Below are 13,648 nucleotides of genomic sequence, written 5' to 3'. Positions count from 1 at the left end.
TACGCCCCCAGATCCATGTTGTATACTCGACACTATTTGCGCGCGGATCAAGATCCTGCAGGAAATTGCAACAGTAGAGATCTACCAAGATCTCCTAGACTGGGCGATTCACGCCTGGCCAGGCCAAACATACTCACTTCTTATTTTCCCGGGATTAGAATTGGGTTGCATCACGTAACATCGGCGATTCCTTCGAGGAGGTGGCTTTGGGGAGAAAGGAAGCTTACTAGGTGGATGTGTGTCTCTCACGCATCCGCATACTAAGTTGTACTAGTATTCAACCCAAGAACGACCTGAGAAGTGGAGATTGCTTCTTCACGGTGTTTGACTGCTTGCAGATTTCTCAAACATCACCAGGGCATCGTTCGGGGGCACACTGTAAGCTCAGCCCCGTCATTGCGGCATGCAGTATGACAGACACATACATGTGAAAGGAGTTCGTGATGTCCCGAAGTACCAGTGACAATAGTCTTAGTTCTGAAGATGCCCGGAATCTAGATGTGGCAAACTGCCGTGATACGATCCCCAAACAACCGACGAGAAGGGTAAGTCTTGGGACACCCTGTCGGCTTCGTGCCGTTGAGCAAGTTTTGCCCTAAGGACTCTGACTTCCGTGTTACTCGGGCACAAGCTCGGATTGGCTATCAAGCATCGAGGAGATGGCTTGCAAAGGATGAGACTCAATTCCGCGGCATCAGACAAGGGGTTCTTTGCTTTGCCTCCATTCTCAGCATGTACCTTCTCTTCACGCTTGTGTTTTCGGTCATTGAGGGTACGTCCACAATTGGTCTGCAGCTCAGTGCCATCTCAAAGTTTCCTGTCCTCCTGACAAGACGTCTACCAAAGCATTGTCGGTGCTAATCCAATAGTATTCGATACTGTCGCCGCAATCCTTGCTCATCGGGTACATTCTAGCCTTCTGCTTTTCCATCTGCTTCTGACCATCCTCGTCCCATCCATGTCGCGAGACTTTTCTTAGTTGAATTTGGTCTCGTCGCGGGACCGTTGCAAGGATGGCTTTTTTCACGGTGATACAATGTATGCTGGAGATTCTGGTGGATCAAGGTTTGGGATGACAGCATGGGGCGAGCTACCAATGGAAGCATCCGTCCTGCTGTATAATCCAGCTAGTCGAGAGATGAAAACTGTAGAGTGAAGATCAAGGGCCATACCCAATGACCCAAAAGGCAGCCAAATCTTCGGCGGGCTACCGGGAGTCAGGTCGAGAGTCGCCCCATGTAACCCTCGAATCTTTTGCGAGACGTGATACGCAGTCGACGGAATCATTGAATTTTGTGGCCACGGAGATGGGAAAGAGATGCTTCCCAGTATGGGGCCACTCCAATTGAGTTTCTATCATATCGGTGGTTTCGAGGAGCCGTTCCAAAAGGAGCACACAAAGTATTGGTGATATACTTCGAGAGCTATCCAGTGGTATGCAATTAAAGTAGTACTTTGTAGGTACGTCGTCGGTACCTCTCACGAGGTTTGGCGCAACCTATGCTCGACTTGCGGCTGTGAGGAATTGATGTAGTAGACGAAGACTGTGGATCAATACCGAGTATCTCCAGTGCCCGCATTCCTTCTTTGTCTCTCTTTGTCTCAAACCTTAACGTGGAGGGGGTTTGGGCGCCATGGATCACGGTGGATGTCGAGAAGGTCAAGTCTTGCCTTCACCGAGACTTTTGGCCGGCCCCAACGGCTGCCCATCCCGGGTCGCAATGAGTCGAGAACTTGGAAGTATTCAATGCTGACACGGCAAACCTGATTAGGACGCCTGGCATCGGCGATAATTCGATAGCAAGCGGTACCCCGGATGGGCGGGTTCCACTTAGAGGTGCAAAGATCCTAGAACAACAGACATCATGGGCTAGGGTCACGGAACAAGGGAGGAAAGGTAGCCTGAAATATGACCGGGTGTTGCGACTTTTCGGGATGTTCTCTGAAGGGCTGTGTTAGTGGCCAATGGCTCCATCCTGCTCGTACCCGAAAGGTAAAATAAACTATCGCATGCAAAAATGGTAGAACTATCCCGATTGCCCCGATGACAGGCATGCACTGCTTTTGCTCTTGAGACTTAACTATGAGAGGGGCCGAAGGTTGGTATTTTCGTTCCTTGATGTTAAACCTGCCGCTCAAAATTTTATTTTCTCTCCCCCTTGTTCGCAGTGTCAGGATTCGGCCGGCCGCAGCCAGACGGACATGGAGACACTACGGAATTGACCACGGTCTTTTCGCGCCGTGGGTTGGTCTGTGTCGTACAAAAAAGATCATCTTAACTTCGGAATATCTTGCTTCGATGCAGGCTCAGGCTCCCGGTCCTCTTTGAAGGATCTCTGGATTTGATTTGCTTGTACGGCACGTGCCCAACACAGCCCTGACTCGCAGAAAGTAGAGAAATCGACGACGAAATGTCTTAGGAGAATATGCAACCTTTGTTCAAACTTTGAACCGGATTAGAACCTTGGTTGAAATGATGAGTTCATGCAATTGCCGCTACTAGTTCCGCGTAACAAGTAAACCTAAGTCGGAGTATAATATTAGCATTATTTAATTACATAGTACATACCTATGTAGGTACTTGGATCACGACCAAATCTCCAAATCAGGACATACTACATACTGTCATCAGGAAGTTGATGAGTTACAGAGTACCTGCAGAAACCAGGGCTTCGCCAAAGCTAGTCCCCACTACTAGTAGGAAATCGGACAATTTCTCAGGAGCTCGTTCTCCTCTATCTGTCTCAGAGGCAATAATCAGTGTGATGGATCGTAAAAGGTGGAGACAAGTGGAGATGCCGCACGGGTGCGGGATGATCGATCTCGACGACGGCCACTACTGCGCTGTCGTAGGTAGTTCATCCATTGTTAATTCACTAGTTTGAGGTGATCAGATCAGTAGTTGGTCTATGTATCTTTTCATGAAGAAACAGAGAAGGTTGAATCCCCATCTCAGTACGGGATACCCGTAAGCATGCCCTAAAATAGTAGCTTCAGCCCGGAAACTAGGGTCGGCCCCACCGCTACGCAAGCCTCCAAAACTACCGAAGGACTTCGTACAGGGCTAAGAGCTGCACTAGTCCTGACATACAGGACATCTACAGCAGTCATGTACACATCACTAGTCTGTCAGTAATTAATGTGTGTATGTACCATACACCAATCTTCACCGCCCCATACGAAATGCAATTGATCCCTCCAAAAGTGTCGAATCAACTTCCACTTTCACCTGTAATGTACACTCGGTTACGACTACCAAGTGACAACAATATACCCCCATTTAATTACTACTCTCCGGCTCTAAGCCCATTTTAAGACAGTATACTCAAACTTTAACAAAAGTTTGTTAATCTCATCACATCTTTATTTCGGGGAACCAGAATAATGGGCCCTTCTGAGCTGATGCATAACATATTCTGCTTCTTTGGTGGCTACCCCAGTAACTGGTCCCAAAAGAAAAAGAAAAACACGCAATAAGATCGCATATCCGATCCGCCAGTCATTAAAGGGTGGGTACTCTCTCAGCGTGTTTTATTTTGCCCATCAACAACCAGCCATGTATGTAGCTTGCTGCAGGTTGGCCGATCTTCTCGCGACTCATGCATTTCTCAACACGACTGGAGCTGGGGCCCCACCCTTGGAGTCTAGGATCTGGATCTATGATCTCAAACAGCAGATCCCCAGCGGAACCACGGTCTCCTCTTTCTACTGAAAGTGATTTTTTCTTTCTTTGAGAGGCTTCGGTGGACCCCAGAAGCTCAGTTCTGGAGGAAACTGCCGGGTACGGACCGCAGTATGGTTCGGCTTTACCCGTCGTACTATGTACTTAGGGCATCTTTTAGTTTTTCCTTACATATTACTGTAGCGGAGACAGTCTTCTAGGAAAGACCAGAGGTTTATTGACCCGGGTTCTAAGTCTTCCCTTTTTGCCCCGATCATGGAGCAGAATCAAATCGCTTTCGAACGATGGCCTCAAGGGCTCCCGGCTCCCTCTCTCTCTCTCTCCACAGAGGCCTTCCTTCGAGTTTGTCGGTGAACACCTGGCTAATATGCGCAATGCAGCTGGCTGGGCAAGAAATTGCCGATCGTCTGATCTTTTCTTTCGTCATGCAAAGATTACTGCTAGCATGTCGAGCCAAAGAGAGATTAAAGAGTCAAAAAAGAATGAATGGGACGACTCCGACAGGTGTACACTAAACCACACGGACCATTTTGGGGAGCTTCTTTCCTTGGATCTTTCGTCACTCGCTTTGATGTTCTTGTTCTTTTTTGGGCCAAGAGGGGCGATGTCTTGGTATTTTTCATACACACATGAGAGCAATAACAACAACAATTTAATACAATATAATTATTACAATATGCTGGTTGGTCGCCACGTCCTCTGGCCTGCAGCTCCCTAAAGTTTGATACATCAATCACCGTCATGCGACTGCCAGTAGGGGGGGGTAAGAAGAAGAAAAAAAGTAGATTCTGCACGGGTATCCTGGGGGGTGATCATCCTGTCTTCTCTCTTTCTTGTCTAGTTTCATCTTATTTAGATTTTTTTTTTCTGCAGTGGCCCGCCCATCGGGTGTTCGCACTAGGACATCTGACTTGATGGTGACTCGTACTAGTAATGGAAAATACATCCTACATTCTTGCATCGCTATCATTGCTTGCCCATACCGGGTCCTTATCCACCTTCAGGGCTTGGATCGACCACTACGCATTATTTCGGGTCCTCCCAGGACGAGTAACATGGAGATTCCGGCCAATGCCATGCTCCTTGAACAATCAAACTGTCATGAGCTCGGGCAATGATTCGATGCTACAGTTCCTCCCAATGGGGCACTCTATTTGCGTGCTCCATCTGCCGGGACCAGGGTCACAAAAAGAAAAATGGGGGTCGAAATTTGAAAATCCTAAATTCAAATTTGGAAAAAATCAAAATAAGAAAAATAAAACAATAAGAAAGAGAAAAAAAAAAGTAATGCAAGCCCAGAGGATCATCGGAACAAGATACTGTAATCCTTGGCCTATTATGGTTGGACCCCTATGCAACTGGATGCTGCCACCCACTGTAGCCTTGCCGGATACAACGTATTTCACTGTCCCTGGCAGGCCCAGATTTCCACAGAAACTCGTGGCGACTTGGTCTATGATGGCTTGAGGCTATCCTTTTTTTGCTCGCTGCCAGATTGACCAGGATATGAACTCTGAGGAGACGCCTCCTAGAATCTGTCAACAGCCAGGAAACAATTAATACCAATTGAGCCCTTCATGAAAAACTGCAGACCATCCTTTTCTCTAGTCTCCATATCTCTCCAGCCCAGCCACAACAATCCACTCAAAAGAAATTAATCTGATCGCTCAAACCCACAGCAGAGGCTCCTGCTCTTGCATAGGTGTCGGTACTGCTTGTCTGAGTACCCGCCAAAAAGAAATATTACACCTATAGTGTTCCCCCCAGCTTAGGGTTGCGAAGTAGGTGGGATTACATTTTACATACTGTGCACAGCACGCTGTACAGGATACTTGACATTCAGTCAGCCAACGCCCGCCGCGCGCTGGAGATTGATTTGTGGGTGTAGTCACACCAGATTACATCAGTAAGTTTTCTTTTCCAATTCCTTCACTTCACCTTGTTGAATCGATTATTTGGATTTATTACATCGAATCATCTTTTCTTTTTTCTTCTTCCCCATTTCCTTTCCATTTCATGTACAATAGACCTGCAAGTATTTGAAACCCGTGGGATCTTCACGATCTAGTGTCTGGGGGGCCCGAAAGATCAAGATCATGAATTGTGGCATTCCACCCACGATTTACAAGCCCATGACCTGCTTGTGAGGGTGGCCCAATGAGGAAATACATGCCCATCAACCGGTGACGCATCCTTTTCGTCCACTGAGCGAAGTTCCCAAATTACTGGTACATGTCCGCGGATCAATACTGGCACCATAGGCGCCTTCACACGCTTTTGAGACATATTCTTCTTATTCTCGTTCTTACCCCCTTCTATCATTTTGTTCTTCTTCACGCACATACACATATGCCCATTCACTCTTTGCTATTTCATACTTCTACTTGCCCACAACAACTCTCGAACATTATCTCATTTCTACTTTGAAGACCCCTCTTATCTTCCAATATCTTTATAGCCTGCTGCATTCTATTTGGCCTTTTTTGGTAAGTGAATATTGCTCCAGAGGTTGGTGGTCAATGCTCGTTCTTTTCCTATCTACAAGTCCATTTCATCGCAGCTTTGATGCACTTTCGGCTCCTCAGCGGTGGGTAACAGCCTAGAGGATGCCAACTTCAAGCCTTAGAACCGGGTCACTAACCTTCATATTGCTCCATATAGTCTTTGCTCCGCATCTTTCAAACGTCAAAGTTGGAAGTGAAGATTTGAAAGTCTTGCCAGTGCTACCTCAGCTACTCTTCAGGGTCTTTTGAGACACCTAGAATCAACACAATCAAGATGAATCCTTGTAAGTTTCCTCGTCGTTTTCCCATCTGACTAAAACTGCTGCTCCAGGTCAGATGGCTACTCTGACTGTTTGGGGGCCTCTAGTTGCCTCATGGACTGCTCTGCTTCATTTTGTACATTTGATTAACAATTTTCACAGCTTCACTTTTACCTGAAAACTTCGGCATGGACTGCCCCGTTACTACAGAAGGTGATTATATGAGCTCCCATGTAACGGGCTTTCCAAATGAAGACGATGATGGACAGCGAGTTGGAGGTCTTGGTTCAATGCCGGTCTCTAACGGCGTGCGGTACCATGCACAACAGCCTGCGATGCAGGACTTACAGTACGTTATTCTGCCCTTTTAATTTGGACTGCCCTTGCGCGCCACTCGGCCAGTTCTTTTATCCCCCTTGTCGTTGTGCTTCCTCCTGGTCCGGGCAACTTTGCACTTTAGTCCAGCCTGTTTCGGTACTTTCCATATTGATCCGCTGCGTGCATGCGCTTCTTCCGACATTTTGTCTTTTTTTTTATCTCAATCTGTCTCTGTATCTTTGCTTCCATTTTCTTCAATTCTGCTTGGATGACTTTTGTCCTTTATTCTTTCATTTCCTATCATGATTTCTTCTTCATCCTTTTGACTTTATCTGAATCGGTCGCTCGGGGCCAGTCCGAGGTGATGTGGTGATTTACTAAAAAGCTTCATCTGTTATAGTTATCCTGGATCATCTGCACTTGCTATGACTCCCCCAGATTCATGTTCTGGTACGTCAATCCTTTTGAAAGTAAACCTCTTGAGGTAAGATTGAGCTAATGAATCATTCTATCAGATTCCTTTTCTCCCACTTCTGGTCCTCTTTTCCCTCATCTACCTCAACATACACATCAATTTGACAGAATGACAGACTACCGGCGAGTACCAGCTTTGTAAGATTGGGGTTCCTACCAACTGTATGAATTCAACCAGACTAATAAGTTGTTCGTTTGTATAGACAGCCACCTGCTGGTATGTCCATTGCCATGCAGAGCCCAAATCATACCGTGAATTCCATTCCGGCTTTGATGGGCAGGACAAATGCATTTTCCTCTTCATATGCTCTCCATCGAGGCATAGGCTTGCCCTTGTCTGGAGTAAACGACGTCTCTCGCTCTCATCAATATACGGGTACTCCCCGAGTCATGGATGGTTTATTGGACCGAAGCCAAGCAGCTGTCTTTCAACAACCAATGATAGAAGCTTCGGGGCGGCCCTCAACTCAGGTGGAGGCGCCTCCATTTGAAGATACAACCATCCTTGAAACAATAGTTGCAGAGTTTGGAGGCACTCAACAGACCATCAAGCCTGAAGTTCAGGCCAAAATTGGAAGAGGCTTCTTTGCATCTGATGGAAAATGGACCTGCTACAGACGGAATTACTTTGCAGTTAACTGCAGCTTCAGTCTCCATCCTTGGCCATCCACAGTTCCTCTTTTCATCAGACACCCCGATCAGACCTTAGAGCCTATCCGAGGGTTCAGGATGTGCATCTCGGCCATTGTGAACGGATCCTACAATGAAACGCGGCCTTTGGTGCAGCACACCCCCAAGCGAGACAAGCAATCCGAACGTACCCCCGGGCCAGTCATATTACAGCCAACACCACCACCATCTCTCACTACAGGCTCGACTGGAGTTGGAGGGCATGGGTCCTTCCCACTTAGCTCGCAGTCTCTGGACTACAATTCCGCCTTTACAGGGGCACCTCAATCTTGCCAACCACCTACTTCACATCTTTTCGAACGCATTCAATTTCAAAAGGCAACCGCCAACAACGGAAAGCGCCGTGCTCAGCAGCAATATTATAATCTCGTGGTAGAGCTTTACGCTGAGGTACCTCGTGGAGAAATATCAGATTGGGTGCAGGTTGCCCGTCGACATTCGCATCCAATGGTAGTACGAGGTCGATCTCCGGGCCATTACAAGGACATCAGACGTGATAGTACAGCCAGCATGGGACCAGACGGAGGAGGTGGCGACGGCCCCGGGGCCAGTCTTCCTCATGGGATGGGCCCAGCCTCTCATTCTCACATGCTAATGCATGAGAATGGTTACCGGAACAGTTTGCCTTACGGAAGGACAGATTACCGTCAGGTAAACAAGCATGAACACTCACCCTTGAGCGATAGCCCTTTGGTTTCGTCGTCTTCTTCTTCTGGCTTTGATTACTCCATGATTAATGATACTATGGACCCGATGGATACTCTGAAGACGGAATCCTCTCTGGATCCTTATCAGGATCCAGTATTTCCTGATCTTTCACACCATCACCGTCCTGGATCTGGCGGTTATGACCCTGTTTACTCAACATACGGCCGTTATGACCCTATTCAAAATCCGCATAGCTTGTGTACCTAGACGAGAGGCTACATTGCCTTCTTCGATACTTATCCTCGTCTTGATCATCGTGCTTATCATTGTCCTCTCTAGCTCTTCTTCTCTTCTTTTTATGATTTGAGTATTTGTTTTCAAGAAATCTTTGGCAGAATCGGGGAACGGGTTCTACGGCTTACGGGTATGGTGCAAGGAAAGGCGCGGAAAACGATTTCACGGCCTCATTATTGACTTCTATTCTTTGTGTGACTTTTGGAAAGCTTCGGCTTCTTAACCATATTTCTTTATTCTCTGGTGGATTCCTATTGCGAAATTCCTTTTTGCTCCTCAATTTCTCCAAGTCCTCTGGAAGGACTGGGGTGTAAAGTTGACGGTTGATAAGAGCTGCGGTACTCTGAAGAAAGGAGACCAGCACGGCAGAGTATTGTCAGATTCTCTTTGGAAACACTCAAGCCCCATTTTTCCTATACTATTTTCTTAACTTTCATGAATCGGGGAAAGAAAACGGGAAACATACAGAATGTCATCAAAGAATGCCATGGTATAATTGCCTTCTACGCACCTTCTATTATTCCAATTAAGATTATCTTAGTTTCATCTTGTTTAGAAACCACACGAGCTCATGCATCTTTGGTGTATTGTGCAATTCTCCGAATTATCTTGACCCTGACCGCCAGGAGCCGTTATTTGCTGCAGTCCTGGTCTAACCCTCTATCTTGACAAGGATGGTGACCAGGATACTACAGGGAAGTGCCTGTCTTATTCGCGCCGAAACGAGGCACTGAAAACTCTCCTTTTCTGGTTTTTGATTGGTTTAGTATTGCCTCCAGCCCCCTTCACATTATAAGGCGTCAACAAGGCGTACTCAGGCGCAGTGACTGAAGCACCTACGCCCAGAACCATCTATCTGGGAGATAGGGTTGTAATGGAGGCGGGGTCTAATAAGAGTAGGGGATATTAAGGCAAGCAGTGTGGAGCTATTGTGAGTCAATTTGCTTTTTTGTTTCCCTTGTGCTGGGTTTTGCGACTTCAGAAGTCTTGCATCAAACGAAGAATGGCAAGATGCAGCGGCCAGAATAGCCAATCAAAGTAATGAGCTTCACTCACTGGGCAACATCCTTGTTCATGTGGACATACATATTGTACATACATACAGTGACTACATACAACGCTGTCAAGTGTAAACAAATTCTCGGGCTTGATTCAACTCCAGGCAGCAAGGGTTACCGGCAGGCGATGACCCGCATGGCCGTACATGCATTGCATTGAATAGGATATTATGGAATGTGCAGATCAGTCCACCGATCCTTCATCGGATCGACGGTGCATTGACTGGTGATTTATTGCGTTTCAGCTCAGCCTGGTCTTGCGGCTATTACAGCCCATGCAGGGTACCTTGGACTAATCACCCAGACGGGGGTCACAGTGGCCAAATTTATACATGAAGGTAAAATTACCTGGATATCAATACAAGAGGTTATATTCCCTGTTTGGGACTTCAACCGATATAGTCATGTACCTCTACTATTAGGACCATATGGTGGAGAAGAAACTTGAAACTGATGACGATGATTATTGTCGTGGTGGTGGGGAGAAAGATGTGATGGTGGTGATTCAGAGCGCTGTATCACACATCTACCATCCAATATGGCCTCAGCATGGACCCCTTCATCTCAACCCCTCTTATAACTATGGATCGTGTGTGGATGAATGATGAGAGCTTGGGGATGACGCTACAGTCTCGGCGGCCCTTGATGCTCCTCACGCTACCTATTTCGTATGTGGGTGCCCCGTTCAAAGGCCAGGATCCTGGCCCTACGCTGCGAGCTAGTGGGAACCTCACCCATGTAGATTAAGTATGAAGGGCCAATACAATACAAGGCATAAGACCTCATGCTAGAGCCAGTTGAGTGGTAGATCTAGGAAGATAAAGTTCTTCTTTGTGTTCCATCGAGGAGCGATGTGGTCATCGCTCGAGCATGTGTCAAAAGTACCATATACATACCATTTCCATTCATGGAAGGCTGCCAAAGCCCGTGTGTATACAAATCGAGACCAAACTTAAACGTGTGTATGGATGTAAAGTGGCAATACCAAGATAGAAAATCCAGCACTGTCACCCGATATCTTGCGGCCATCGGGAAACATCATTGCCGATGTCCTGGCCACCTGCACGTCGCACAAGGGCTAGTATCGGGCGAAAGACGAATCCAAATGGATATACTGAAATGCTGTCATGCACTCATCGAGCAAGTCCATGCTAACTTGATTCCTCCTAGACGAAACACACCTCATGTCCAACGCGGTCTTCCACATTCTTGATTGTTCGTGATCAACATCCCGGACGATGATACTCGTTCAAATTACTATCGTCGGCTCTTCCTCACCAGGCCGTTACGGAGCAATTCTAAATGTTTCCGTCACACGACAGCTGGGTGCGTGCAATGATTCCGAGATATAGATGGACATGGAAAGACATAGTATACGTACTTTGGGTGCCAAAATAAATGTTTTTCAAGGCAGAGTAAGACCAGTAGTAAGTTTTGAGTCCTCATTTAGACTCTAATAAGTAGTATACATCTATAACCTGAATAATCGCGTGCCACAGATGATATCAATATCATCTGCGATTCAAGGCATCTAATCCTTGGAAAATCTCAACTTATTCAACTGGGATCTGTATGAACACCTAGTATCAGAGCTTTCAAGGTTGCACATACTGGACCAGGGTTCTCTCCTGCACATGGCATGTGCTTTCCCTAGCCTCATTTCTTCATCGAGATTGCCAACAAACGAAACTGCAGCTCAGCTCCTGTCGCTCCACGCGATTGAGAATCTCTTCTCGTTCTCCTCACTTTCCCGGCTCGGTTGGTCGTGTTTGACAAAGACCTGAACTCAGGAAATGCAGATCGAGATTCGAATCCGTCCGGGTCGTCGGTCTGTTCTTTCTTGCGATGCCGATAGCCACTCGTTCAAGAGTGATCCGAAAGGGCTGGGCTCTCCTCGGTTTCACGCCAACGGTTTTTTGGGCTTGAATTGTCTTCCTATTCGGAAGAGGAATCCTATTTATCCACGTGAGGATGTTTGATGTTGGGATAATGCGGCGGAGAGGATTGGATTCCCTGTGCTTCAATAATCTGTTTGCTGGCTATGACCATTGCCTCTTGGTCTGATGGCATTGGCTTACAGAGCTACGTACTACATACCGCCGGAGAAAAGACAACTCGACTCATAAGATCACCATAGGATTTATGAGAGGGAACTTCGAGCCCTGGAGTAAAGATGAAGGTTTGTAGTCTATGTGCATAGTATTGTTCATTTTCTAGGGTCGAGTTAAGCTTGACGTGGGTTGTCGATCATATGGAATGCTCATTATTGGTAAGAATATAGCCCACCTAGCAACGGGCCGGACAGAGAGATCGTAAGACACGAACCAAATCTGACCAAGACATCCTCCGAGGCGCAGCATCAGTTCGGCCGGTCCCTGGAAAAAGTGAGTGTGACCATCTTCAAGTGCATCTGCTACTCGCAACGGCATTGAATTCCCAACCCCATTGAATCCGGAGGTTAAAGTAGTTCCTTATTGGGTTTGCCCGTCTGGGGTCTAAGCAAGGACTCTCGATCTGGCCTAGACCCCCATCAATTCTCACAGAAACCAGTTGTTCCGATGCGCAGAACAAAACACACATCCGGCGAGAGTCACGTTCCCCTCATAGAGCAGGAGGATAAATATGCAAGTTGAGAATAGAAGGGTCTTCCAAGCTTCAGCACGGACATGTGGTTTTCTTCCCGCTTGTTCCTCCGTCACAACAAGGACTAAGCACGCTTTGACCAAACGATTCGTTTGCCAGGCGAGCCATAGCCAACAAAAGAAGTCCAGCGCGCTCTGACCCTTCCATACCGGCTTCACTAAACGCCGACTCCCAAAGCGTCTTTTCTTGAATCCCGAGTCGTAGCATACAGGGAACCCATTGCCAGCAAAGTGTATCACCATCCAATACACAACCTCAAAGAGGAAAATGTAGTATATTTCCAAGTTCGAACTTGACTCCGGAAGAACCTGGAATCCATTCTCGCGCTAGCTTGCATCCTGGGTTCGAAATGATACAGTTCAATGAGACTGGTTGCCATTGTCGTCCCCTCCTGCACGCGAGATCCGTACAGCCATTTTTCGATCCAGTGCTTCCTGTTCCTCCTTCGTTGCCTGCATTCCCAACGCACTTTCCACCTGTGGAGACGTCCATAATCCGATGGTTGCCCAGGCCATGACGCCGACGCCGAACAAAGCACGGGTTTTAGGGGTGAGAGATCGGTACGTGCTGAAAAGTTTAGTTAGTTTAACTCATGCGCACATAATTGTACATCTATCACGTACCTCCACAGAGACATTGAGACTGGCTTTGAGTGGTAAATATGGGGGTTTGAAGAATGACAGTATCGCGAAGCTCCGATGAAGATGTTTATCACGTGGTATATTTGCACTAACCCGTTATGGAAATTGGACCTGAGGCTCACAGATTCGCTGCCTCAGGAACACAAGTTAATCCCTGTCAGGTACTTAATGAACCATTGGGAGGTACCTGTACCACGGCCACAGGTTGACCTAGTCACTTGCTAGGAACTAGTGTAACCGTGGCTGCGGTAGAATGGGCTATATGGTACTTTTGCTGACATGGGGGATGTATACTAGTACATAACTAATTGTAGTTAGGAAACTGTAGGTGGAAGAGTCATTCTCATGAAAGCTCTTACGTATCGCTTACTATGGATAGCAGAAAGGGACTAGAAGTTTGAAGAGTAGGGTTGTCAATCATGGAGTACCTATGTTG

The 13,648-nt window shown here is 47.0% G+C and overlaps 3 protein-coding genes across 3 annotated transcripts; 2 read left to right on the top strand and 1 right to left on the bottom strand.

Annotated features, from left to right (window-relative positions):
- Positions 1-443: 443 nt before the first annotated feature.
- On the top strand, positions 444-861 carry N7469_001259 (uncharacterized protein; the record flags this gene model as incomplete). The annotated part of the gene is made up of 2 exons (XM_056640179.1): positions 444-545; positions 589-861. The coding sequence occupies 2 exons, from the start codon at positions 444-446 to the stop codon at positions 859-861; spliced, it is 375 nt and encodes a 124-aa protein (XP_056505936.1).
- Positions 862-6,460: 5,599 nt separating this feature from the next.
- N7469_001258 (uncharacterized protein) lies at positions 6,461-8,843 on the top strand (the record flags this gene model as incomplete). Its single annotated transcript, XM_056640178.1, has 5 exons — positions 6,461-6,470; positions 6,609-6,795; positions 7,165-7,214; positions 7,280-7,376; positions 7,442-8,843. The coding sequence occupies 5 exons, from the start codon at positions 6,461-6,463 to the stop codon at positions 8,841-8,843; spliced, it is 1,746 nt and encodes a 581-aa protein (XP_056505935.1).
- Positions 8,844-12,930: 4,087 nt separating this feature from the next.
- On the bottom strand, positions 12,931-13,208 carry N7469_001257 (uncharacterized protein; the record flags this gene model as incomplete). Its single annotated transcript, XM_056640177.1, has 2 exons — positions 12,931-13,138; positions 13,195-13,208. The coding sequence occupies 2 exons, from the start codon at positions 13,206-13,208 to the stop codon at positions 12,931-12,933; spliced, it is 222 nt and encodes a 73-aa protein (XP_056505934.1).
- Between the last annotated feature and the right edge of the window lie 440 nt (positions 13,209-13,648).

Source organism: Penicillium citrinum (genome assembly GCF_028827155.1).
Source record: "Penicillium citrinum strain IBT 23319 chromosome Unknown utg000001l:1.0-4955037.0:1.0-4956770.0, whole genome shotgun sequence".
Classification (NCBI taxonomy): domain Eukaryota; kingdom Fungi; phylum Ascomycota; class Eurotiomycetes; order Eurotiales; family Aspergillaceae; genus Penicillium; species Penicillium citrinum.
This window is presented reverse-complemented; position numbering and strand designations above follow the sequence as displayed.